The sequence below is a fragment of the Durio zibethinus genome, chromosome 4, assembly GCF_047325235.1.
Source record: "Durio zibethinus cultivar Kanyao isolate XHJ-2024 chromosome 4, ASM4732523v1, whole genome shotgun sequence".
In the NCBI taxonomy this organism is placed as follows: domain Eukaryota; kingdom Viridiplantae; phylum Streptophyta; class Magnoliopsida; order Malvales; family Malvaceae; genus Durio; species Durio zibethinus.
In genome coordinates, this window is record NC_143165.1 from 3282232 (window position 1) to 3308512 (window position 26281).

Below are 26281 nucleotides of genomic sequence, written 5' to 3' on the forward strand. Positions count from 1 at the left end.
ATAATTAGACATGTAATAGGACCCATTTCAAGAATAAAGAATCTAAAATGCACGCTTAATAACCCCAAAATCTAAACAACTTGGTCATAAAATTTTCTTCATTAGTTAAGCTATTACAAATGTCAAAATTATTGATAAAGGATGATCGTGAATCTTCTATCATCTCTTTTCTTGCATAAATATATAAATATATATATATATATACATACATACATATTTTGAAACTTTTTATTAATGCACTTAACATAGAGTAGAATGACTTAAAATAGAATGATAGCAAAGTTGTAAAAATATAAAGGCTTAAATTAAGTCATATTTAATCATTTACTTTTACAAATGATACCTTTCATCTAAAGAAAAATCTTTTAAACCTAAAATTTATATCCCTTAAAATATACATTTGAACTTGCATTAAAGCCACTTATAAAGAAAACATGTAATTAAAAATTTAAGTTAAAAAGTATTTTCAAACCTTAGCTACAATGATTTTTTTTTTTAAAAAGTACATCAAATTTCAAATAAAAAAGTAAAAAACACAAAAGATGTGAAACTCACATTTAAAAAAAAATCATCAAACTCAACTCAACTAACAAAAATTCTTTTTTTATGGTTGCGATAAAAAACACAAAATAATAGTAACTTATTTTAAATTCTTCCATTTAATATATTAGGATAGAACCATTCAAACAAAAATGGGGTTGGAACAAATGGTGGAAGAAGAAGTATAATGAGTAATAGAGCAAAATCAAAAGATAAATGACCTAAGTCTAATAATTAAAAAATAAAATTTTTTTGTTACATTCTATTGTAACCTAGTTTTTATGGAATTTTAAAATGTTCAGTATTATTACTTTAAAGTCATTAATTCATTCAATATATAATTGCATTTCTAATTTGTTATCACTGTTCATATATTTTTAATTGCACTTTTAAGAAAAACTGTTACAATAAGTGAAACATAGTGAGAAAGCAAAAAACTAGAAAACCTTAAAGAACAATTCAATATATTTTCAGCCACTAAACATCATATAAAGGATATTATATATTGAAATCATGTATTTATGAAGATGAATAGAAGTACCTAAATCAGATTGCGAAACCTATGTATAGATAAATGATCTATATTTAGAAAACCCCTAAAAAGATTAAAACAATAGAAATTCAAGATTTCAAACAAATAATTGAAAGTTATAAGGGAAGACAGAAAGGGATAGACCTTGAGATTGATAAGAGTGGCAACATAAATAGAGTAAAGGAAATGAAAGAAAGCTTGTCCTCGCTTGATAATAGTTTCCTTATCTTTACCCTAAATTCATTTGTCCTGTTTTCTATTTCCAATGAAAATGGGTCTCCTTATTGCTAAAACTTTATAAAATAATGAAACATCATATAATTAGTATACTCTTTATTGATCTAAAAAAGAAAAATTTGAGGGGAAAAAAGAAAAACCAAGAAAAAAATAGAGGACACAAAGCATCAAAGGCAGTATAACAAATTCTAAATTATTAATATAAAAAAATCTATATTGATTTCCAAAAAATATCTAAAAAGGTAAATAAAAAAAAGCCTGTAAATCAAAAGTATTTTTTAAGTGAAATATAATAACCATGAGAATAGATATAAAAAATTATGAATAATATAAAAATGAAAAATCAGCAAGCCATAGAAAAAAGGAAAGGCAATAAATGAAAAAGAAAAAAAATTAAATTAAAATATATTAACTGAGGTGATAGAGAAGGAATTAGATTTTAGAACTAAGATTTAGATAAAATCAAACTAATTTTTTCTTTCTCTCACTTACTTTCCGTTTTTGAATAAACATTTAGCCTCATTTCAATGTCATGTGACCTTTATTTTTAGTATGTGAAAATATAAAAATATCATTGACAAAGTAAAAAGTTTTCTTTCGAACATTGTATTTTTTCAAGTCTTTAAACTAGTGATTAAAAACATTTGAAGAGATATTAATGATTTGATTTCAAATTAGATTTCCCTCTTTCTACTTTCTTATACTAAGGTTTTGCCTTCTTGATGTAACAAAAAAAATCTTTTTATATCTAAAATGTACGAAGTATTATACTTATAAAGAATTATAAATAAAATTATATATTTGTTTAGATGTTGAGATTTTAGCCATTGCTTATAAAATACCGCAAACATCCTTAATTAATTATGTAATACATTTTTTAATAAAAAAAGAACAAGTATCGCAGATATAAATGGTCTTTAGACGAAAAATATATGGAGGTAAAGATTTACCTAAAACAAAAATGTTGTAATTTTCTTTCGTTTATATTGTCTTAATTAATTATATTATTATACTTATTTGATTTTATGAGATGGGATGGGACTGAACAAAAAATTAGTCAAAGTTGTACAGAGCAAAAAACGGATCAGAAATCTTGAAAGGAAGCCATCTATCAGTCTCACGGACTATTCCTAATAATCTACTACTGCTTCACGTTGATGATCTTCTTCTTCTTCTTCTTCCGCTCTCCACTCTGAAATTTGAATATACAAATCAGAAAAGAAAGCACACAAAGAGACAAAGAAAGAGTGTGGAATCTTAACTGCAGAAAATGAGGGTAGCTCGCTTGGCACTTTGCAAGATTCTCTTCTCACATTTGTCTCGCATGCATCGCCCCTCTGCGTCTCGCCAGGTCTTCTCTATCTTCTCTATTATAACTCCTCACTTCCCCTAAATCCAAACGAATTCTTTTTTCTGTTTGTTGAAAGAGTTTTTTATTTTCATCAGATGAGTATTGCTGCTGGGCTTAAGAATTCTAGCATATTCCAAAGCCAGGGTCTAATCGGAGGCAAATGGATTGGCGCCTATAATGGCAAGACTCTTCAGGTTTTGTTCCACTACTTTCAGCTTTCTCTTGGTGTTTCCATTGTTTCACTTGTGCTTAAATCTGTTTTCGGTGTTATGGCAGGTTAACAATCCTTCAACCGGGGAAGTTATTGCAGATGTTCCCTTGATGGGACGACGAGAGACAAATGATGCCATTTCTTCTGCATATGATGCTTTTCCTTGTACCAAACACTTACAATTCCTCTTCTCTGACTTATTTGATGTATATTTGGTTTGGGTTTTTCAATATACGTCTGCTTGTTACATGGTATTGAAGAATTCATATGATTTACATTGCATACTAAGTTGCTTTTGTTCTAGTTGTTCATGGATGACATCTCCACAACCGTTTGAGTGCCATTGGATATGATTATATACTTCTTGGCCTCGGTGCTCATCATTTCTTGTTCCTTTATCTTCGGTCATCGGATCATGTGCTTACGAAATTGGAGCCTTCTTTTGGCTTTTACTTTTGCCATTTGATTGTTGCTTTTGGAAGCAAAAAGCGAAAGGCACCTTTGGATACAGAAGCACATAAAAAATTAAAAATTTAACTTTTCTGAATAATAAAATGTTTGATATTAGCTTAGTATGGAATAATTATGCTTCAATGCATGTTGCATTTTTGCTTGAATAGCAAAATGTATGATATTGGTTGGGCCTTACTTTGATGGTTAGATGTATTTTGTGTATGAATAGATGTTATTATGTATACTATTGGACTGAGGTTGTTATTGATTGGTAGCTTTGACATACTGAGATTCAAAGTTTAATTGGATTTGAAATCTAGTTTACCTGATGATCCTCATTTCCTTTTTTGTTATAGCTTGGAGTAAACTTACTGCTGCTGAGAGGAGCAGATGTCTTAGAAAGTGGTATTACCTTTATCCTATGATCTCTGTATATGACACATTTCAATTGAAATTTGAAATAGTCACCCGTTTGAATAGAACCTTGTTTTTTTGCATGATATAACTTGTGATATTTTGATAAATGATTATAGCTCAAGGATACTTAGAATTTGAAATATATGTTTTCTAAATTTAAAGATGTTTTTTTTGTAGCAAAGTTTGGGAGTAAATCTCCTGCTTTGACATCAAAATGGTCCAGATTGGTAAAAGATATATTGTAATATGTAAATTTAAATGCTTATCTATTTGAAAGGCTAATAACCAGAATATAGTCTTTTAGTTAGAGTGAACTATTCATTCTCCATGTATGACTGGCTTAATTAAAATTGATTGAAGGTATATCAAATAAATCTTTTTTTTTTCTTTGACATCTATTGAAAAGGTATGATCTTATAATGTCACATAAGGAAGAGCTTGGGCAACTAATAACGTTAGAGCAAGGAAAACCTTTGAAAGAAGCCCTTGGTGAGGTATCCATTTGAAACTTAGTGTTATTAAATTTAAGCAACTGGCTTTGACTGTCAGTAGTTCATTGTCTGTCGATGCTGATGATAAGACTCAAACTATAGGTTAGTTATGGGGCCAGTTTTATTGAATTCTTTGCGGAGGAGGCCAAGCGGGTTTATGGAGATATAATTCCCGCTACACTAGATGACCGTCGCTTGTTTGTTCTAAAACAGGTAAGGATAAATTTGTCTTGTTTAAGTCCTGTATGACCGTAGTCTGCCACTTGCAAATTATTTCTTCCAATATGTAAATGTTGATTACTCATACAAATTTTAAATAATTTCCCCTTTTGATTTGATATTGTCTTCTAATGGAAATCTGATATGTTGACCGTAATTTAAGGGGAAATACTTGTTGACATGACTGTTAAGAATGCTGGTTTACTTCATGCAATGTTGTTGCTTCTGTATGAGGAAAATATGGGTGATGTCCCTTTTTGTATTTAAGAGAAAAAACCTGCATATGAGAAAAAGGATAAGAAAGATAAACATGAACTAAAGATATGAAAGAAGTGGAATTATTTCCCCTATCCAAAAATTCCTCTATAACCATGAAAGTAGTTTGACTTCTTATAGTTTTCATACCATTTGGTGTCATATGGGAATGTCTTGGATGATCCTTTTGGGAGAATAACCTTGTGCATTTAAAATCCACAAATTAGTCAACCACAAAAATATCTGTTGTCTAATATTGCTGACTCTGTCTGCCAATCTCTTTCAATAATCAAAAGGATAAGTTTACTTTTAGCTCCCGTGCATTCAACAGAACCCAAATGCCACCTACTAACCATCAGGTGGTATCTTGAAGCTGCCCAATCCATGAGGGAAGGGAACCTTACCCTCATGACAGCGATGTAGTAAATAGACAATTGTGGAAATACTAACATCATGCAGAAGAAGGCATTATGAATGAACCAGATCTTTTGTTCACCAGCTTTCTGATCATAGACATGATGCAATCATTATATTTGTACAAGAACCACTAATATCCCAAAGTTTGAAGAGTTCAAAGGAGTAATTCTCAGAAATTAATTTGATAGGTGAAAAGAGGGGAATTCACAGATGAGAATGACTTTCCTGCTGTTTTAGTGTCTGTTCCTTTAACTGTTGCTGTTGTTAAGCTGGCTTATAGTGTCAATGCACTAGAAACCAGTTATATATTGAGTTATTTTAGTGAAAAGGGTTTTGACAAAGCTTTAATAACACTTCTTAGTGCTGAGTGCTGACTGTTAGTGTGAGATTTCTTTTATTTTTACTTTCCTGCAGTATTGCCTTTCTTAATTCTTTTGACAGCCTGTAGGTGTGGTTGGTGCAATTACACCCTGGAACTTTCCCTTAGCAATGATCACTAGAAAGGTGCGTGCCATATAAAGAACTTTTGGTCGTATTATTTTCCTAGGCTGCTGAAGAAATAAAATAGTCCTTTTCATGGCTGTATCAGGTTGGCCCTGCCCTTGCTTGTGGCTGTACAGTGGTTGTAAAACCTTCTGAACTTACTCCCCTCACAGCTTTAGCAGCAGCTGAACTTGCCCTTCAAGCAGGAATTCCACCAGTAATTCTTTAATCTATTTCACACTTTTTATAAGGTTTTATCATTCATCAAGGTTATATTGCAGTGTGTTAGCATGTAATGATAATTCGAAACTTGTTCTTGAAATGGTAATTTTAACCTTGTTCTAGAAAACCAATTGTGATATAAAGAAATCTCATGAATGAAACTATTTTATTCTTCTATATTTTTCTCATTACAATGCTAGAATTACATGAAAATATATAGACTAAGGACCAAATATTTTCATCCTTAAAACCCAAGATTTTCATGCGTTAAAAATAGCTAATCAAGGGAGTAATTTACTCTCTACAGATAATGGGAAAATATCTAATGGATTTGGTGTAATTACCCAAATTACTTCTTATTCTAAAAATAAGAGACTTAACTAAAATAAACAAAGTAATATAATGAAGTAATAATAAAGATTAGATTTCTACACTCCCTTTCAAGTTGGGTGGTAGATGTCAATCATGCCCAGCTTGGACTAGATTCTCGAAGTTGTTTTGAGAGAGAGTTTTAGTGAGTATGTCTGCAGTTTGGAGGCATGTGGGAGTGTAAACTAGTCTAACAATTCCTTCCTCTATTTTCTCTTTGATGAAGTGACGATCAATCTCCACAAATTTAGTCCTATCATGATGAACAAGATTCTTTACTATACTTATGGCAGCTTTGTTGTCATAGAATATCTTCATGGATTCTTTTGCAAAGACCTTTAACTCCCCTAGCAATCTTTTCAGCCAAATTCCCTCACATATGCCATGAGAGATAGCTCTTAACTCAGCTTCCGTGCTACTTCTAGCCACCACAAATCGCTTCTTGCTTCGCCAAATGACCAAATTTCCCCACACATAGATACAATAACCAGTAGTTAATCTTCTGTTAGTAACAGATCCAGCCCAATCAATATCAGTGTAAATTTCAATATTTTAGTGTAATGCCTTCTTAAAAAATAATACTTTGCTAGGACTCTTCTTTAGGTACTGTAAGATTCGATATACAGCCCTCACGTGTTCCTTGGTTGGGTTGTTCATGAATTTGTTTAACCTTGCTAACCAAAAAACTGATATCTGGTCTTGTATAAGAGAGGTAGATGAGTTTCCCTACAAGTCTTTGATATCTGCCTTTATCTGTTGGTAGACTTCTTTCTTCCATTCCTGCCTTATTCATTGTGTCCATAAGGGTGTTAGTAGGTTTGCATCCAAGCATTCCAGTTTCTTTTAGTAAGCCTAGGACATACTTACGCTGTGAAACAGAGATGCCATTCCTTGAGCAAGCTACCTTTATGCCAAGAAAATATTTGAGGTGTCCTAAATCTTTGATTTCAAAGTCTTTTGCTAGGTGGTTCTTTAGGTTGCTAATTTCTTCAACATAGTCTCCAACAAGAATAATGTCATCTTCAACATAGTCTCCAACAAGAATAATGTCATCTGCATAGACAATAAAAGTGGCTATTTTTCTTTTAGGTGAATGTTTGACCAACATGGTGTGATTGGTCTGGCAATATGTGAAAAACAATACTTCTTTACCACTTTTGTTAGTCTATCAAACCATGCACGTGGGGATTGTTTGAGACCATATAAAAACTTTTGAAGTTTACATACCTTACCAAAATTGTCCTGGTTTTTGAATATTGGAGAGATTTTCATGTAAACTTTTTCTTCTAGGTCACCATTAAGAAATGCATTTTTGACATCTAATTGGTGGAGTAGCTAATTTAGATTTGTTGCCAATGATAATAACACCCGGATTGAATTAAGTTTAGCAACCAAAGCAAATGTCTCCTCATAGTCAACATCATAAGATGGAGTAAATCCTTTTGCAACGAGGCGAGCTTTGAATCTGTTAACACTTCCATTTGCATTGTGGTTGACAGTAAAAATACATTTGCACCCAACTGGATTTTTCCCTTTGGGTAATTTTGAAATCTCCCATGTTTTGTTCTTTCTAAGGCCCTGATGTCTTCCAAAACAACTTAGGTACATGGGCAGACATCATGAGGGATCTTGGAACTTCCAACAAATGTCGATTCTTTCTTTCAACAACGCCATTCTGTTGAACTTTGATGAATTATACCATGCTTCATTAGATATGATCCAAGGATTGAATTGTAGTACTCTCTTCCATTGTCCGTTCTCAACATTTGGATTTTGGTTTTGAATTGAGTTTGGATCATATTGTTGAAGTTTTAGAATAGTTGGCCCACTTTTGATTTTTCCTTTTTAAGGAATACCCAAGTAACCCTGGTGTGATTGTCAATAAATGTGACAAACCATTTGGAGCCAATAATGTTATTTACTTTGCAGGGACCCCAAATGTCACTGTGTATCATGGAAAAAGGATGGGATGATTTGTAAGAGTGATTAGGATATGTGGTATGGCTATGTTTGGATAGTTGGTGGACTTCACACTGAAAGTTTTTAGGATTTTTATTGAATAATGAGGGAAACAACCTTTTGAGGTACAAAAAATTTGGGTGACCTAATTGATAGTGCCACAACATGATAGATACTATCTTTATTATTTGAAGAAATCTCTTGAATAAAACTATTTTATTCTTCTATATTTTTCTTATTACAATGTTAGAATTGCATGAAAATATATAGGCTAAAGGCTGAATATTCTTAGCCTTAAAACTCAAGATTTTCATGAATTAAAAACAGCCAATCAAAGGAGTAATTTTGGTTTTCATGCATTAAAAACAGCTAATCATAGGAGTAATTTACTCCTTAAGCTGCGTAGTAGAAGTCAATCATACCTAGCTTGGACTTCAGATTCTCGAAGTTATTTAAAGAGAGAGCTTTAGTGAGTATGTTTGTAGTTTGGAGGCATGTGGTAGTATATGCTAATCTAACAATCCCTTCCTCTATCTTCTCTTTGATGAAGTGACAATCAATCTCTACATGTTTAGTCCTATCATGATGAGCAGGATTCTTTGCTATACTTTTGGCAACTTTGTTGTCATAGAATATCTTCATGGATTCTTTTGCAAAGACCTTTAACTCCCTTAGCAACCTTTTTAGGCAAATTCCCTCATATAAACAATGAGACAGCCTTAAATTCAGCTTCCGTGCTACTTCTAGCCACCACAGATTACTTCTTACTTCGCCAAGTAACCAAATTTCCCCACACATAGGTACAATAACCAGTAGTTGATCTTTGGTCAATAATGGATCCAGCCCAATCAGCATCAGTGTAAATGTCAACATTTTGGCATGATGTCTTCTTAAAAAATAACACTTTGCTAGGACTCTTCTTTAGGTATTGTAAGATTTGATACACAGCCCTCAAGTGTTCTTCAGTTGGATTGTTCATGAATCTATTTACCATGCTAACCAAAAAACTGATATTTGGTCTTGTATGAGAAAGGTAGATGAGTTTCCCTACAAGTCTTTGATATCTGCCCTTAGATGTTGGTGGACTTCTTTCTTCCATTCCTACCTTATTCATTGTGTCCATAGGGGTGTCAGTAGGTTTGCATCCAAGCATTCTAGTTTCCTTTAATAAGTCTAGGACATACTTATGCTGTGAAACAAAGATGCCATTTCTTGAGCGAGCTATTTTCATGCCAAGAAAATATTTGAGATGCCCTAAATCTTTGATTTCAAATTCTTTGGCTGGGAGGTTCTTTAGGTTGCTAATTTCTTCCACGTAGTCTCTAGTAAGAATAATGTCATCCACATAGACAATAAGAACGGCTATTTTTCCTTTAGGTGAATTTTGACAAACATGGTGTGATTGGTCTGGCATTGTGAAAAACCATACTTCTTTACCACTTTTGTTAGTCTATTAAACCATGCACGTGGGGATTGTTGAGACCATATAAAGACTTTTAAAGTTTACATGCCTTGCCAAAATTGTCTTGGTTTTTGAATCTTGGAGGGATTTCCACATAAACTTCTTCTTCTAGGTTGCTATTAAGAAATGAGTTTTTTGACATCTAGTTGGTGGAGTGGCCAATCTAGATTTCCTTCAGGTGAATGTTTGACAAACATGGTGTGATCGATCTGGCATTGTGAAAAACCATACTTCTTTACCACTTTTATTAGTCTATCAAACCATGCGCGTGGGGATTGTTTGAGACCATATAAAGACTTTTGAAGTTTGCATACCTTGCCAAAATTGTCCTGATTTTTGAATCCTGGAGGGGTTTCCATGTCAACTTCTTCTTCTAGGTTGCTATTAAGAAATGCATTTTTTACATCTAGTTGGTGGAATAGCCAATCTAGATTTGTTACCAATGATAATAACACTCGGATTGAATTAAGTTTAGCAACCGGAGCAAATGTCTCCTCATAGTCAACATCATAAGATTGAGTAAATCTTTTTGCAAAAAGGCTAGCTTTGAATATGTTAATACTTCCATATGCATTGTGCTTGGCAGTAAAAATCCATTTGTACCTAACTGGATTCTTTCCTTTGGGGAGTTCTGAAATCTCCCATGTTTTGTTCTTTTCTGAGGCCCTGATTTCTTTCAAAACAGTCATCTTCCATTTTAGTTGCATGAGTGCTTTGTGAATATTATTGGGAATCTGCATATTGTTTAGTGTGGTAACAAAAGCTCGATAGCTGGGTGATAAACCTTTATAAGACACCACATTACAGATTGGGTGTTGAGTACATGATCTCACACCTTTCCTTAGAGTAATCTGTTGATCAAGATCATTAAAAGATTCAATTGAATCAGATTCAGTAAGAGTGTTACCTGTGTTGGTTTCAAGTATCTCTAGAATTGATTTAGATTCTTGGTTTTGCTTTGAAGGTGTGCATTCTCCTGGATCCATCTGAGTTTTATGTCTTCTTGAATAGACAATCAATTCTTTGTTTGTTTTCTCTTGCGTGCACTTTGGGCTTGGAGGATTTGGTTGGATGTTTTGGACATGAAAGGGAGTTTGAGAAGTGTTTAGTGGTTCAATAATAGGATTTTCCCAAAGCTAATATTCCCGTGTGATTGGATTCTTCCCTTGAATGGCAGTTTTGGGAAAGTAAGGTTGATTTTCTAGAAAGGTAATATTCATGGAATGGTAGAATTTCTTTGTTACTGGTGAGTAACACTTATATCCTTTTTTATTCGGGGGAGTATTTGAGAAATATGCATTTGATGGATTTGGGATCTAGTTTGCTTTGGTTTTGTTGGCTGGTAAGAAAAAATGCAGTGCATCCAAATACTTTAATGGGAATAGACAAGATGATTTGCATTCGAGGATAAGAACCAAGAAAGGACTGGTAAGGGTTTTGAAATTTTAGGACTTGAGAAGACATTCTTTTTATAAGATATGTAGCGCTAAAAATAGTTTCACCTAAAAAATGCTTAGGTACATGGGCAGCCATCATGAGGGATCTTGCAACTTCCAACAAAAGTTGATTCTTTCTTTCAGCAATGCCATTTTGATGAGGAGTATCAACACATGAACTTTGATGAATTATACCATGCTTCATTAGATATGATCCAAAGATTGAATTGTAGTATTCTCTCCCATTGTTGGTTATAAACACTTGGATTTTGGTTTTGAATTGAGTTGGGCTCTCCCTTTTGCTGGCCATGTTGGACTTTAAGTGAAAATTTTCAAAGGTTCAGATCGTGCTCTGATATCATGAAGAAATCTCTTGAATAAAATTATTTTATTCTTATATATTTTTCTCATTACAATGCTTGAATTGCATGAAAATATATAGGCTAAAGACTGAATAGTCTTAGCTTCCAAACCCAAGATTTTCATGTATTAAAAACAGCTAAGCAAAGGAGTATTTTACACTCTACACATAATGGAAAAATATCTAATGGATTTGGTGTAATTACCCAAATCACGCCTTATTCTAAAAATAAGAGACTTAACTAAAATAAAAAAAGTCAATTAATCAATTAATGATAAAGATTAGATTTCCACATGACCATTAATTAATGATAGAAATATCTTAACTCTATTAGCAAGTTGGAGATGTTATTGCAAAACATAGATGCTTACATACATATGTAATACATATAATGTGTGTTTATTATATATCTAGTGTCTTGTCATGTAAAAATAACATTGGGTTTTGAAGCCAGCTTTTGACTTCTCAAATCTTGTTCATGAATTTAAAATTTAAAGTGATATGGAAGAATCTTATACGCATAGACAACCTAGAGTCGAGGATACCACCAATCTGATATCAGGAAAGCCATTGTGGCCCTTTGCCAGCCAAATTTGTGACATGACCAATCCATCCTTCCACCCCTTTTTCCTCCTTTGATGGTTTCTCTCTCTCTCTCTCTCCCCTTTCTTCCCAAAATATTCTAAAATCCCAAAAGGACTTAAATACCCAAAGAAATTTAAAATGCTAGAGTAGTTGTCGACACAGGCTTTGCCTGTAGCTGAATGCAGATTCTGCATTCTCTCACTTGGGCAATGTTTTATATGGTTTGATTCAATGTTGAAGGAACTACACTAGTCCCAGCATGATTCAGCAGGCTAGTAAATTTGTTTAGGGTGGGTGGAGATAAAATAAAATTATGTATTATATATAATAAAAAAGTAAAAGTAAACATGGTATATAAGACACTAAATTTAGAAAATTTGTTTAGGGTGGGCGGAGATAAAATAAAATTGTGTATTATATATGATAAAAAAGTAAAAGTAAACATAGTATATAAAACACTAAATTTAAACACAATGATGGTATAATAGCATAACAATGTATAAATTTCTTTTAATGATTAAAAATATTTCAATTTCAAATGTTAGAGTTCATATTTCATATAGAAAGAATTGAATAAAAACAAATTAAAGTCTTAATGTAAAAAAAAAAAAATTCAAAATCTAACTACTAACTAGAAAAAGTATAGGATTATACCTTTAAAACTTTAAAAGAATTATGGTGACTTAAAGAAGAAAAAAAAAAAAGATAAGTTAAGTGCACAATTAATTTTGCATAAATATTTGATGGTTTATCTTACTTTATTTGTTTTTGCTAATATTAACATAGAAAGACACTGTTGAGAAAATAATTAATATTACTATGCCCATTTGATTGATTGAAAATAAAAACTTTTAATTTAAGGAATTAAAAAATCACTTAGAGTGCATTTGGACGAGGAATTTTAAAATTTTGAAGATATTTGAAATGAAGGTATTTTAAAATGTATCATTTCAAAATGCTGGCATTTATAATTGTTTTGTTTGGAGAAGTATTTTTAAAAGAAAATTTAATCTATTGGAATTTGATGAAATAAAAAAAAAATAATAAAAGAATAATAATAATATAAAGATAAAAAATACATATATACAAAAAATGCAATATGGCTATAATTAGATTTTTACAAATAAAAAAATAATACTAATAATATGAAAAAATAAAAATATATATTAGTTAAATAAAATGACATTTTGTTTGTGAATTTTGTATTTTATAATGGGCCATGTGCAGTAAAAAAAAATGAAAGATTTGGAGGAATTTTGAAAAGTCACCTCTTTAGGCGAAATTTCAAGACAGAATTTAAAGTGGTCAAATTTTCTCTTGAATTTTTTCCTAGAATTTGTAATTCTCTTTTATTTTTACCTAAACAAGTAAATTCATTCTTGGATTTTTGAAAATCTTGATTGGAATTAAATCCTTCCTGCAAATGCCTCATCCAAACTCACCCTTAGGAATTGAGAATGTGTAATCATGGTTACCTAAAAAGCTATAGAAAATTAATTTAATAACAAGATTTAAAACAGAAAAAGTTAACATGTATGTTATATTAATCCTCAAATTTTAGAAACGGAGGGCCAAATTAAAATTTTTCTCGTGGGGGAGACCAAGCATAATTTCCCCTTTCAGCATGGTCTATATGAGGATCTTCAAAAGTTTAGGGAGGGCCAAGGCTGATGCCTATATTCTGGATTCCTATAGATATAACTTCATCCTTGCTACTATGTACTGACATCACTGGAATCCTCTCTCAATAGTATGACAATGGAAGAGGGGCAAATTGGTTAATACTTATAGCCTGCCTTAATTTGCATTGAAACTTTTTCACTGCATGAGTAAGCAAATTATATGTTGTTAATACTGGTCGAAATTCTTGTAACATGATGAAATAACATAATTTAATTTTTGATAACATGCACTTGCTGATCTTGCTATAGTTCCAGAACAGCATTGGTGTTCCATCTGCTATTTATTTCTTGTTCATTCATTTTACTTCATTAGTTTCTTGTGGGTTTTTTTCCTTTCAATCTTGCAGGGTGTTCTGAATGTGGTTATGGGGAATGCTCCTGATATTGGTGATGCTTTAGTTACAAGTCCACAGGTCTTCTACCCTTAACATAAATCTGATGGTTTTGTCACACGACATTATGATTGACTTCCTTCTACAAATAATTTGGTGTATAATTGACAGAATGTTATATTTTCCTGCTTTTTATTACTTATCCAGGTAAGAAAGATCTCGTTTACAGGATCGACAGCAGTTGGGAAGAAGTTGATGGCAGGTGTTGCTGGGACTGTTAAAAGGGTATGGATATGCCAAACCAGTGTGGTTTTGAAAATTATCATGCAGTTGACTGCCTATATTCTGGATTCCTATAGATATCGCTTGAACTTGGTGGTAATGCCCCATGCATTGTCTTTGATGACGCAGACCTGGATGTGGCTGTTAAAGGAGCGGTAAGTTTACACTTTAGAGTAGTTTTGATATATATTGACATCAATTGCATGCTCCCCATCCTAGATATTTCCTGAGTTTCACTCGCAACTGGTTGTGGGGCTTCAGCTACCATTCTGGATGGTGGTAGTAGTTGCATGATTTTGTAGCATCGCTTTATGTCAAGTTTTAAGTATATGATTTGTTCTTTTCTCATTTTACTTAAAAATACCTAGACATCTGTTAGTTGTTTCTTTTTTACTTTCCCATCTTCCTTTCTTTCATTCAATTCTTCTTTGTGGTTATTAATATTATGAATGGTTTTTGCCAATTCATAGCATGTGCTACCTTTTTTCTTACCCAACCCCTCCACTGTTTGAAGCTGATGGAATTTTGATATGTTATAGTATCAAACTGGATATCAGTATAAATGCTTTTCGCTCCTTAATGTTCTCAGGGGTTGTTTTGGAACCTTTCATGGCAATATTAATCCTATCTAGAGGTGGCAAAATCCGACTCAAATCCAAAAACCAACTTGGAACTCAACCTGGTCCGAGTCAGATTGACTCAAAGGCTCAATAACCTGAAATGAAAAATTATATGAACCTGCAGTGACTTGAATCCGGTAGGGCTTGAACCTGAAATGATCCAAAACTAAAATGACATGAACTGAAGCAATATGAAATCAAAATCACCTGAAACCGAAGCAACAAGGAACCCAAGACTGACCCAATCAAAAACCCATAATTGTCTGAATTCATAAACTGAGTAGACCTGACTTGTAATTAAACAGCTTTGTACAATTTGAATAGATGATCAAATGATAAACTTGTTTTTAATTCCTTAATGAAAGTTTTTAATTTTGAAAAATGATAAGTATACTATTTATTATTCATCTATGTTAAAGGTAAAGAATAGACTGTGAAAAAAGTAGTCTATCAATGTGGTTGTCTTCTGCATATTTACTTATATACCCTTTAACTGAAATGCTTAACAATTTATAATACAATTATATAAATGTATTTTCTTATCAACCTATAATGCATCTTTTAATTAAAAAAAAAAGGAGGGGGACACAGGTTGGGTGAGAAAGCTTCAGTTTTAGCCAAGGAAATGGGTTGGGTTGGAAAGTTGGGAGGGGAAGGTTTTTACATTTTTTTATAAACCACTACATTCCCTTTAGGTTTTTTCCTAAAATTTTGTATGGAGGGAAAATGACAATGTTACTAAGTTAAATATTTAATTTAATTTAAAAATTTGACTGATTATTATTTGTTACTCCCTCAATTTCAAATTGTGTCCTATATTATAATTTTAGGATGTTTCAAAAGAATTCACTTTCCCGAAATGGTAAATGCTTTCTAGTGTTGCCCTTCATTGAGAAACTAACTTTAGGTCGGATTCTCTTGCATTTATATAACTTCAAGGGTAAAATTTGTAAAGTGAGGAACAAAATATTCCATTCCTAAAACTTTGTCCCATTTGGAAAGTGATCATTCAATTTGAAATGGAGGGAGTAAAAAAATTAAAATTAAATTATGAATTATTATTTATAAACCAAAATATACTAGTTTAAAAGTGTATTGATCAATGATCATAATATTAATACAATTAGTTTCAATATTTTAAATATGCGGCTAAGACTTAGTCGAAGTCATGGATAATGAGATGACTAAGTCATGGAATTCCACACTCCCCCTCTAGTTGGGGCATAAATATCAATCATGCCCAGCTTGGTAATCAAAGCTTCAAAATTGGTTCTTGGAAGAGGCTTTGTAAGAATGTTTGCATATTGAAGATGTGTAGGAGTATAGACATCTTGATTTCCCTTCCTTGATCTTTTCCTTTATGAAGTGATGATCAATCTCCACGCACTTGATTTTGTCATGATAGATAGGATTTTTTGCAATGTTTATTGCTGCCTGATTGTTAGGGAACATCTTCATTGAACCATTGATTAGAATCTTTAGTTTTTCAGGAAGTCTCTTCAGCCATATTTCTTTGCAAATATAATGCACCATAGTCCTGAATTTAGTGTCAGCTCTGCTTCTTGAAACAACAGATTGCTTTTTACTTTGCCATGTGACAAGATTTGCTACGCAAAAGTAAAGTAGCCATAGGTGGATCTTTGATCTGTTATTGCACCAGCCAAATCAGCATCTGATCATCTTTGTTTGTGACCTTTTGGAAAAACAAACCCTTGCTTGGTGTTATTTTAAGATACTTGAGTATCCAATAGACATCATCAAGATGTTTATCAAAAGGATCATTTATGTGCCGGCTCACCACACTAACTGAGAAAGCAATATCTGGCCTTGTATGAGAAAGCTGTATGAGTTTCCCTATAAGCCTCCTCCAATATCTTCCTTTTTTTGATTGGAGATTGTCCTTTCATTCCCACTTTACAGGTAGAACTCATCGGAGTCTTAGCAGGTTTACATTCAAGCATTCCTGTTTCTTTCAATAAATCCAGAGTGTACTTACGTTGAGAAACTGAATTGCCCTTCCTAGACCAAGCAACTGCCATGCCTAGGAAGTCTTTGAGAGCTCCGAGATCTTTGATTTCAAATTCCTTGGCAGGAACAATCTTTAACATTTTCATTACTTCTTTAAAATCTCCTTTCAGGATAATATCAACATACACAATGAGAATAGCAATCTTCCTTTCTGGTGAGTGCTTGGTAAATAAAGGATAATCTGCCTGCCCTTGAGAATATCCATGCTTCTTGACTGCCTTAGGAGATTGCTTTTAGGGCATATAGTTACTTTCGGAGCCTGCAGGCTTTGTTTATATTACTTGCTGTTTCAAATCCTGGAGGAATTTTCATGTAGACCTCATCTTCCAAGTCACCATTGAGGAAGGCATTTTTGACATCAAGCTTATGGAAATGCAATTTGGGGGTGAAGTGTACTTTTCAGAAAAATCAGGTGCCTTTGCCATACCCTGTGCAGGGTTAACAACATTGGGTTTAATTTCAATGTACTATCTCAGAGTGCATGCTGATATTAGGTGTGAACTTGGGAATGGTGCTGGCAAAGGAAACCAATATAGGGTTTGTGGTCACTGGTTCTCCCACTATCAAAGGTCTGTGATCCAAATTGCTGCCATTGCCTAGAACTACAGTTTCTGCAGCTTGAGGATTTTATTGGCCCTGGCACTCTGGCTGGTTTAAAAGCTAACAAGTTTTGTTTAATTTTTTGGACACATGAAATTGGCTGTAAATATGCATTCTACTATCCTGTTCAATGGTATCTTTCATTTCATTCTTGACCCAAGTATGTACTATCATCATTGTTGTATCATTAACAATACCTTGCAACTTGCAGCTTGCAGCGAAATTTCGTAATAGTGGACAGACTTGTGTTTGTGCAAACAGGGTAATTGTGCAAGAAGGTATGGATCTATATGTATTCAATGGAAGTCTGTAAGCAATTCATTTTATTTTAGTATGTTTGTCCGTGTTGGCAAACTTCAAGTGTATTTGGATCTATAATTTTTTTTTTTTTGATAATTTTTATTTCTATTTATTATTAATGAAAAATGTGTTAGCTAAATGGAAATACAATAATTTTTTTACACAAAATAAAAATAACAAAGTAACTTTATTTAAAGAAACAAATACAATAATTAATTGAATTCTTCTAATATTTTCAAATAATATAAATATAGTGAAAATGTACTTATTATTATGGTCTTTCTTTTCTCTTTAAGAACTGACAAATAACATTGTTTTATTTTGTACATCTAATATGTGAGAAATAGTGTTGTAAAATCCCAAGCCATTGGTTTTGTAATTATAAAGGGATATCTAAAATAAAAAGATACAGTAGTCTCAATTTTCAAGATATGATATGTTTCACAAGAATTGGTCCTGGGCCATTCTTATGGTTCATAAACTATAAAATGGAAAACAACCATGTAGTATCTTTTATCCTTGTTTTCTCTTGAATTCTCCAAAACTATGAAAACAACTGCTTTTGTATCAAAATTTGGCTCATTGTCACTTTACAAAAATGTTTTCTAGTATCACCCTCCAAAAATGTTTTCAATGGTTTGTGTTTTGTTTTGTTTTGAGATAGAGGATGAAAAGGCCCTCTAAGTTTTTTTCTAACTTTGTTCTTACATCCTACCAATTGAACTATTTCATTTATATATATATATATATTTCTTGATTTAGGGAGGGGGGATTCATACATAGCTCTTTGTGTGGGGGATGCATGCACCTACCTTTGAGCTACATGCTTAGGGTGCTATCATTGAACTATTATTTAGGTCAAATTAAGGCAAATCTGTTAAGAGTATACCATATTTCAAGTTACTCAATTAGTTTTTGTTTCAAGTTGTGATGGTATAGATAACAGTCTGTTGTTAATGAGGCTTAACTGATGGGAGTAAAAGTTCAATGGCTTGATTGAACCAAATAAAGGAATGATGGTTTAACAACAAATTTCAGAGAAGTTTAATGGCCTTTTCACACTTTATTCCTTTTTGTTATTTGAAAATGCAAACAGAAAAAGTCACTTTTGTTGGAACCAAACACATTTAGGATCTTTGCTTGTAGTTATATGGGAATGTAGTTTTCTTTAACTTGCAAAATATGGGTTCTCTGTCTCTCTCATGTCATAAGAAGTGCACGCTAGTAAAGTTTTGCTCCATTTTATTTTATTTTTTAGTTTGTTCCAGTTGATTCGTTTTTTATAATTTAGGATCTTACAACTAATGCTGCAACTCGAACGGATGGATGATAGTCATTAAACTACATGAATATTCAATGCTGGGAGGAGTTGACGGTCATATTAATATTAATAATAACAATAATTTTTAATGTGTTTCTATTTATGCTTATAGTGGTAAAAATGTATGCCAATTTCATTATTGTACAACAAATTTCACAGTGCAGTCATTACGTGGATTGCTATCTTTTCTCTCTTGTGGATTTATTGAACCTTTTGTTCAGGTATTTATGAGAAGTTTGCAGCGGCATTTTCAAAAGCTGTCCAGAATTTGCAAGTCGGTGATGGCTTCACTGAAGGTGTGGTCCAGGTAGTTAGCCTAATCTATGTATTTGGGGTTCATATTCTTATTGTTATTGCCATATTGGTCTTAATGTTATGTGTGGCGAGTCATACATTTTATGTTTCTCAGTCTTCGGTTTGTAATGATAGTTGTTGATGAAAATTATATTGATCATTTTTCTCAAAGTACTGTATGGAAATCATAGAGTTATAAAGCCCTTCAGTTATGTTGTTGCCACTGCTAAGTTGCTCGGAGCTCTTTTGTTTAGTTAAATTTAACAAGTGAATTTTTAGCTTAAGGATCATAATTTTGATTTTCTGTACTTACGTAGGGTCCACTAATTAATGAAGCTGCAGTGCAAAAGGTTAGCTTTGCATTAATTATTCTAATTTTTATCAACTACCATATCTCTGATTCTTTTGAATTTTTCTTGTATTGTTTCACAGGTTGAATCATTCATTCAAGATTCTATATCAAAGGTTTGTTTTTAACATTTCCTGTCAAACTTTATGAGTGCCAATTGTCTTAGACAAGTTAGTACTGTTATAGAATGTATTGTGTATTGACATTCTCTGGAGGAATTATAATGTTATATTTGTATTTTAAGTTTTCATTTTGAGTATGAACGTGTTATTAACAACTTTAGTTGGTCAAAAGTTAAAGCTGGAACCTGGTACATGAGTAGGTGGCCAGATGATGCATGAATTGATGTTTGTGTTCCTTGGTGGCATTCTTTATAATAAATTTGATTAAAATTTTCAGCATCTGCAAAATTAAGTTTGGTGCTTGCTAAACTTTTAACTGATTCTTATAAGACAAGTATTTAGCAGTCAATTTTCTTTACTCCTAATTTCCATTTTAATTCATAGTTGCCTATGGTTTTGCATCCTCATTTTCACTACACTTGGCTTTTTCTTAATCATTAGTTCAAGTACTTAACAGTTTAATCTGTTAACTTACCGTTCAGTATGTTAAAATTACAAATGGAAAATATCTAGGAAACTATCAATAAAACTTTAATAATACATTTATGGAAAATGGATCAGCCCTATATTCAGATTTAATTAATGTTGAAGATGGTTGTCAATGCCCAGAAGCATTTTGTTGTCTGAATTGCAGGTTTTGATGTACTGAAAAGTCTATGAATGTAATGAAACTTCATGAAACACATATATGTGTTTGATGCTCATTGTTACTGATAATTAATCATTAATGATAGTGCCATATGATTGGACAAGATATTATTGGTAGTGCTATATGATTTTACCAGATATACTTATTGCCTATTTTTTTAAGGAATATACAAGTTACTGCCGTTTGGTACTAATTGTACTAGGTAGTATCCTGCTCAGGATTTACTGCTTATAAGTAGAATGGAATGGCATGATTAGGAGTTGAGAAGATGATATTAGCATGATTAGAAGTTGCAATTCCTCCAGATCATGCCAAAATCATCATCTCATTGTAGCAAGGAATGGCAACGCATCCGTATTTACTAATTTTTAGACACCTGCACCCGATTATTTTGGGTACCTGCTCATTTTTTATATGGTGGATTAAATATGAATGACTTCTACTGTTCCACACTTCTCCCTCTCCTACTTCCCTGCCTCTTTTTGTAAGTGTTGCTAAGTTTTGTCAATGCCTGTGACAACCTACAAATTTTTTTCTGTTAATAATTAATTTATGTCATCTCTTATTGATCATTGTTTTTTGAAGGGAGCAAAAATCATTCTTGGTGGTAAAAGACATAGCCTTGGAATGACTTTCTATGAGCCCACAGTTGTTACTGATGTCAGAAGTGACATGCTTTTAGCAAGGTACGCCCTCAAAGATATGCTGGCTCACATTTCAGATTGGTTACTACTATGAGATGATTGTTGCTACTTTATTGCTTGATGCTTGAGTGTATGATTGTATGGTCTGACCTTAGTAAAATGCTTTACCTAAGCCATGATATTAACTAATTTAAACAAATGTTTTGGGAAAAATTATTATTTCCATTTTTTTATGGTGGAAGAATTTTAAGAAGAATTCAATGGGTTCATTATGTCCAATAAAGTGGGAATTAATGTTAACAATAACCTTTTTGAATGCCTTCAATCAAAATTAGAGCAAGAAAAAGATGTATTAATGAACATACATATATCTATTTATTGAAAAAAAATAAAACAGATACATTTCTCTTGCGAAAGAAGTGAGTTTTTATTAAAACTTAAAATTTGAATACAAAAAATCATTGGACATCTAACAAAAAAGGTATAAGGCTAATAAATAGAATATTACTTCCTTTCTGTGTTACCTGCAGCCTTCCATTCTTGTGCTAGAAAAACAAAAAAGAAGCATGGATGCTTCATTCGATTTGTGTGATCAGTTTTCAATGAGATCATTCTCTGAAATTTAACTAAGGCTTCTTCCTCATTGTTTCTTTATTTATTTCTAATGCCATGGCTTCCTGCAGCTCACCTTCCCCTAGTAATGTGTCTGTTTACCTTCTTTGGTAGCCTTAGGCTTTGTTTGGTCTTAGGAAAATTTGAGGGAAAGAAAAATTCTAGAAACCATTTTCTCAAGTTTGGTTAAAAGTGCAAAAAGATGAGGAATTCTTTTTAAAGAAAATATGAAGGAAAATTTCCTAGCAAATTTTCTTCTCTTTCCTTCCAAAAGCACAAGGAAAAAAGAAGAAATTGGGAGGGGGGGGGGGGGGGGGAGGGATTTTTGGAGCTAATGGAGGTTGCCTTATCTTCTCTCTTCTTATGTCTGTTCATCTCTCTGTTGATGCCTTGCATCTGCATCATTCAAAGCTTTGTGGCTTTCAGAATTTAGACATTTTTGCTGTGGGGTTTAGTCTATGGTGATTATTGACTCCTGGGCTCCACTAACTCCTTTATTTTATGTATTAAATTTAATTATAAAAATATACTTGCCTTTATTTGTGAGAAAGCTAACGAAAGTTCTTCTGCTTGTACTTTTTTTTTTTTTAAATTCTTACGTAGTAGCAATTTATTATAACAAGTTTCTTTTAGTAAGCAATTTGGGTAATTTAGATTTCCTTATTTTTATCTTTTATCACCAAACTAAATTTCCAAGCTTTCCACCTCATATTTCTTCAGAAGGGTATATTAAGATAATCTAAACTCCCTCTGCACCTTTTTTCATGTAGGATTTATCTTCAAATAATTGCTTGAAAATAAAATTTTTAGGGGTTGTTTTGTAATATTTAGATAGCCAAACCAAGACCCATTTGGTAGGGCTTTTTCTGGTTTTGGTTTGCTAGAATTGGGTTACAATTAGGCTTTTAACTATGAGTTAATAATCAATGAACTACAATAATTTTATCCTTTTGCTGCAAAAACGCTGCTAACAACACTGTTTAGGATTAGGTGTGCAAAGACAATTTGTAGAATTCTTTAATTAAAGTCTTTGTAGACCTTTTATTGGATTATCTTGCAGATGACTTCAAAATAAAATTTTCAATGCTTGTTTTTTCATATTTAGATACCCAAACCAAGCACTCTTTCTTTGGGCCTTTTCTGGTCTTAGTTTGCTACTAAAATTGGGCTAGAATTAGGATTAAAAATGCACTAAAATTCACTTAACACTAAATTGCATTCTTACCTTTTCAGCAAAAACACTTGTAATAATAAGCAACTATTCTTGAGTTGGAATGCATGAGGATTTGTGCAGTAATAGTGTTTTTTGTTTTTAACTTCCATTCTTGCTTTTACCCCATTTGTTTTTTAATTTGGTAGAATCTCAATTGAAAATTAGTTTTCAGGCTAAATAATTGGTTGTACTGAAGCATTTTGATACTCATTGTAATATATCTCCTGATGGTTGCTTAAAAGCAATTTCCATTCTCAGTATTTTGCAAGGGTCATTTGATAAATTGAATTTTTTTTAATTTTTTATTGGAATTCTGCATGTCAGTCTATGATGGATTATATTAGGATCTCAAATATAGCTTTTGTTTTCATGAATGCTGTCATGCTTCTTGCTGCTTCTAAGGAGTTGATAGAGTTTACTGCATTACCAAAGTTACTGTGTCATCGTGTGTATGTTTGGGCCATGATAGATCATGTTATCCTTGCTGCTTCAAAGGAGTCGATAGAGTGTAATGCATAATGCATTATGGAAGCGGTGAAGTGTTTCAGTCAATTTGGTGTCTAAGCTACTGTGTCATTGTGTGTATGTTTTGTTTGAATATGCAGTTATATAAACATCAAATTAAATTTCTTCTCATGTACATGCCATTAGGTTGTCACATCAACTTTGCTGCGTAACTGTCCTTTTGTACTTATGTCTAGATTTATGAGATACATTTAAATTTGTCTTAAGTCAGAGAGGAAGTATTTGGACCTGTGGCACCTCTTATGCGGTTCAAAACTGAGGAAGAAGCTATCCGCATTGCAAACGACACCAATGCAGGTTCATTTTTCAGGCTTTATTTGTGTTCTGATGGATAAGCTAAACTATTGTCTTTTTACATTTGTAATCTTTATTTTTTTAATTCAATTCTTGAGTCTTGACAATGATCTATCTAGCAAATCTAATCAATCAATCTTGATAAAATTACTCATTCAAGAATTTATTATGTACTTCCTCTTCTAGGATTAATATCGTACAGGTTTATTTATTAGAGCACATGCTTTCTTGCATATATGCAGGGTTAGCTGCTTACATATTTACAAACAATGTTCAACGTACATGGCGTGTCTCAGAAGCTCTCGAATATGGGCTTGTTGGTGTTAATGAAGGACTCATTTCAACTGAGGTGGGTCATATTTGCATGTATTAACAGGTTAAAAAAAAGGAAGCAGTTGTAGATTTAAATTATGGTTTGTTTGTTTCAATTCAGGTGGCTCCATTTGGTGGTGTCAAACAGTCTGGTCTTGGACGAGAAGGTTCCAAGTATGGGATGGATGAATATCTTGAAGTGAGTGTAAAAATCTGATATCACCTTAATGCATTTTTCTGAAAATCACTGTTAGCAAAATTTGCAACATGCAATTGTCTTTGATTCGCTTGTTGCTTTCCTTTTGCCTCATTGCTGAAGCAATCTTTCATGTGATGCAGCTCAAATACGTGTGCTTGGGAGATATGAACAGAAAGTGAAGGGCAAGGTAAGACTTAGATTCATGGTTATGATATACGATTGGAACTGAGAAGTGTCAATTGTCTTTGCAGTTTTAGCTTAAATGTCTTTGCAGTTTGGTGAATTTAGGTAAATTTTGAAGGTAACTTTGATGCAGAGTGTGCAGTCAGAAGCATTTACGGATAAATTTCTTGCCATTACTGAGTCTAAAATAAATGCGAACAAACCAGTAACCAGAGATCGTTTGTAGATGGGTTTCTTTCCATGGCAGTCTCTAAATAAATGCAAACACACTGGTATCGAACATGTTTTATTGGTTGTAGACTCTTTCTTTCCTTTTGAAGTATCATTTCAGTGTGTGTGTGGTGGCATGGGTGCTTCTTTATTTGATGGATGCTTCCAACTGGCTATAGTTTCTTCAGTTAGTGGTTTACTTAAGCTTTGCTGATATGTACTTCTGTTTCTATAAAATACCACATGACAAAAGGAAATCTAGAGATGCATTTGAATCCAGGACTTTTTACATGCCACATTATGTTTTAAGTCTACACCAGCTGGTTCGAATATTTTGTTTTAGCCTTTAAGGTTAATTATTTATTTCGTACTTGAATCACAATGAATTTGTCAATTTAGTACCTAAACAAAAAAAAAAAAAAATCTCAATTCCATTGCAGATCTTTTTATTTTGACGGTCAAATGGGTGACGTGTTAAAAAAAAAATCCAATCAGAACATTGTGCATATATAAAATGTTAGTTTATTTTTATTTTTCTTTTATTTTTTATAAAAATTTCCAAAATATAAAATTCACAAAACCTAGACAAAAATATTACAAATTCAAAAAAGGTAAATCAAGAAGAGAGAATAGGGGAAAAATTCAAAAGGAAGGGAAGAGAGAATGGGAGCGGCTAGCAAATAAATTTAACAATCTAAAATATGATATAATGATAAAATAAGAAAATAATTTAATATATGATACAATGGTAAAACAAAAAAAATTATATAAAAAATATAAAAATGATATGATTTAAAATTTTAATAAAAATTATAAATAGATTTAATAAAACAAAAAAAATATATTGTATTTTTATATTAATACCTATTGTAATACGTAACTTTTGTGTAAATAGTGCATGAATATTCAATTGTTTATACAAATTATTAAATTTAGTGACAAATAAAAATTAATTAGATATTGTCTATTCTCTCTCGACTCCTTTCCTCTTTTTCTTCTCATTCTGTCCACAATTTTCTTTCTTTTAGATTTTATTTATTTATTTATTCTCTAATTTCAATCCCAAAAAGTTTTTTAAAAATCAAAAATAAAAATGACGTGTTATACCTAATTATCTATAAATGTCGCTAATGATGTGCAATTTATAATGGTGGTTGGATCGGTCAATGGCCGTTTAAAGCATATAGCCTTTTCTATTATGAAGTTAGCAATTTAGGTGTCTAATTTGCGTAAACAATTTTTGTGAACGAATTTTTGTAAAGAAATGAGTGTTGTAATTGTTCATTTCAAAGAGTAAAGATCTATTTATATTAGCATAAGTCTTATAATTATTTATTATTGGACTAAAATTAAATTCATAACTAATTTAGATTAAAATAATATTTTAATTTTAGCTATTTGATTCAAAAGTAAACAAAAAAAAAAATTAAAACTTGTATTAATGTAAATAGATCCTTTATTTTTTTTAATTACTTATTATTATGACCCTACAAGTTTAATCAGAGGCCTT

The 26281-nt window shown here is 32.1% G+C and overlaps 1 protein-coding gene across 6 annotated transcripts; it reads left to right on the forward strand.

Annotated features, from left to right (window-relative positions):
- The first annotated feature begins 2346 nt into the window (after positions 1-2346).
- Positions 2347-25050, forward strand: ALDH5F1 (aldehyde dehydrogenase 5F1). 6 transcript variants are annotated; one of them, XM_022879976.2, is made up of 21 exons: positions 2347-2660; positions 2756-2854; positions 2937-3036; positions 3681-3729; positions 4148-4235; positions 4335-4445; positions 5565-5627; positions 5713-5823; positions 14030-14095; positions 14222-14299; positions 14374-14451; positions 17756-17822; positions 19387-19472; positions 19777-19809; positions 19892-19924; positions 21165-21265; positions 23785-23870; positions 24110-24216; positions 24301-24378; positions 24519-24565; positions 24630-25050. In XM_022879976.2, the coding sequence occupies exons 1-20, from the start codon at positions 2580-2582 to the stop codon at positions 24555-24557; spliced, it is 1554 nt and encodes a 517-aa protein (XP_022735711.1). In that variant the 5' UTR covers positions 2347-2579; the 3' UTR covers positions 24558-24565; positions 24630-25050. The 6 variants fall into 6 exon arrangements, 5 of the variants coding, with proteins under 5 accessions (XP_022735711.1, XP_022735712.1, XP_022735714.1 ...); XM_022879977.2 differs by having other exon boundaries at positions 24653-25050; XM_022879979.2 differs by having other exon boundaries at positions 24667-25050.
- The last annotated feature ends 1231 nt before the right edge of the window (positions 25051-26281 follow it).

What these genes read in the sequence shown, in the direction of transcription:
- ALDH5F1 (XM_022879976.2), top strand. Translation starts at nt 2,580, where the DNA reads ATGAGGGTAGCTCGCTTGGCACTTTGCAAGATTCTCTTCTCACATTTG. An exon ending in GCCCCTCTGCGTCTCGCCAG is followed by an intron (nt 2,661 to 2,755) that starts GTCTTCTCTATC and finishes TATTTTCATCAG; the next exon opens with ATGAGTATTGCTGCTGGGCT. An exon ending in GGATGGATGAATATCTTGAA is followed by an intron (nt 24,379 to 24,518) that starts GTGAGTGTAAAA and finishes CATGTGATGCAG; the next exon opens with CTCAAATACGTGTGCTTGGG.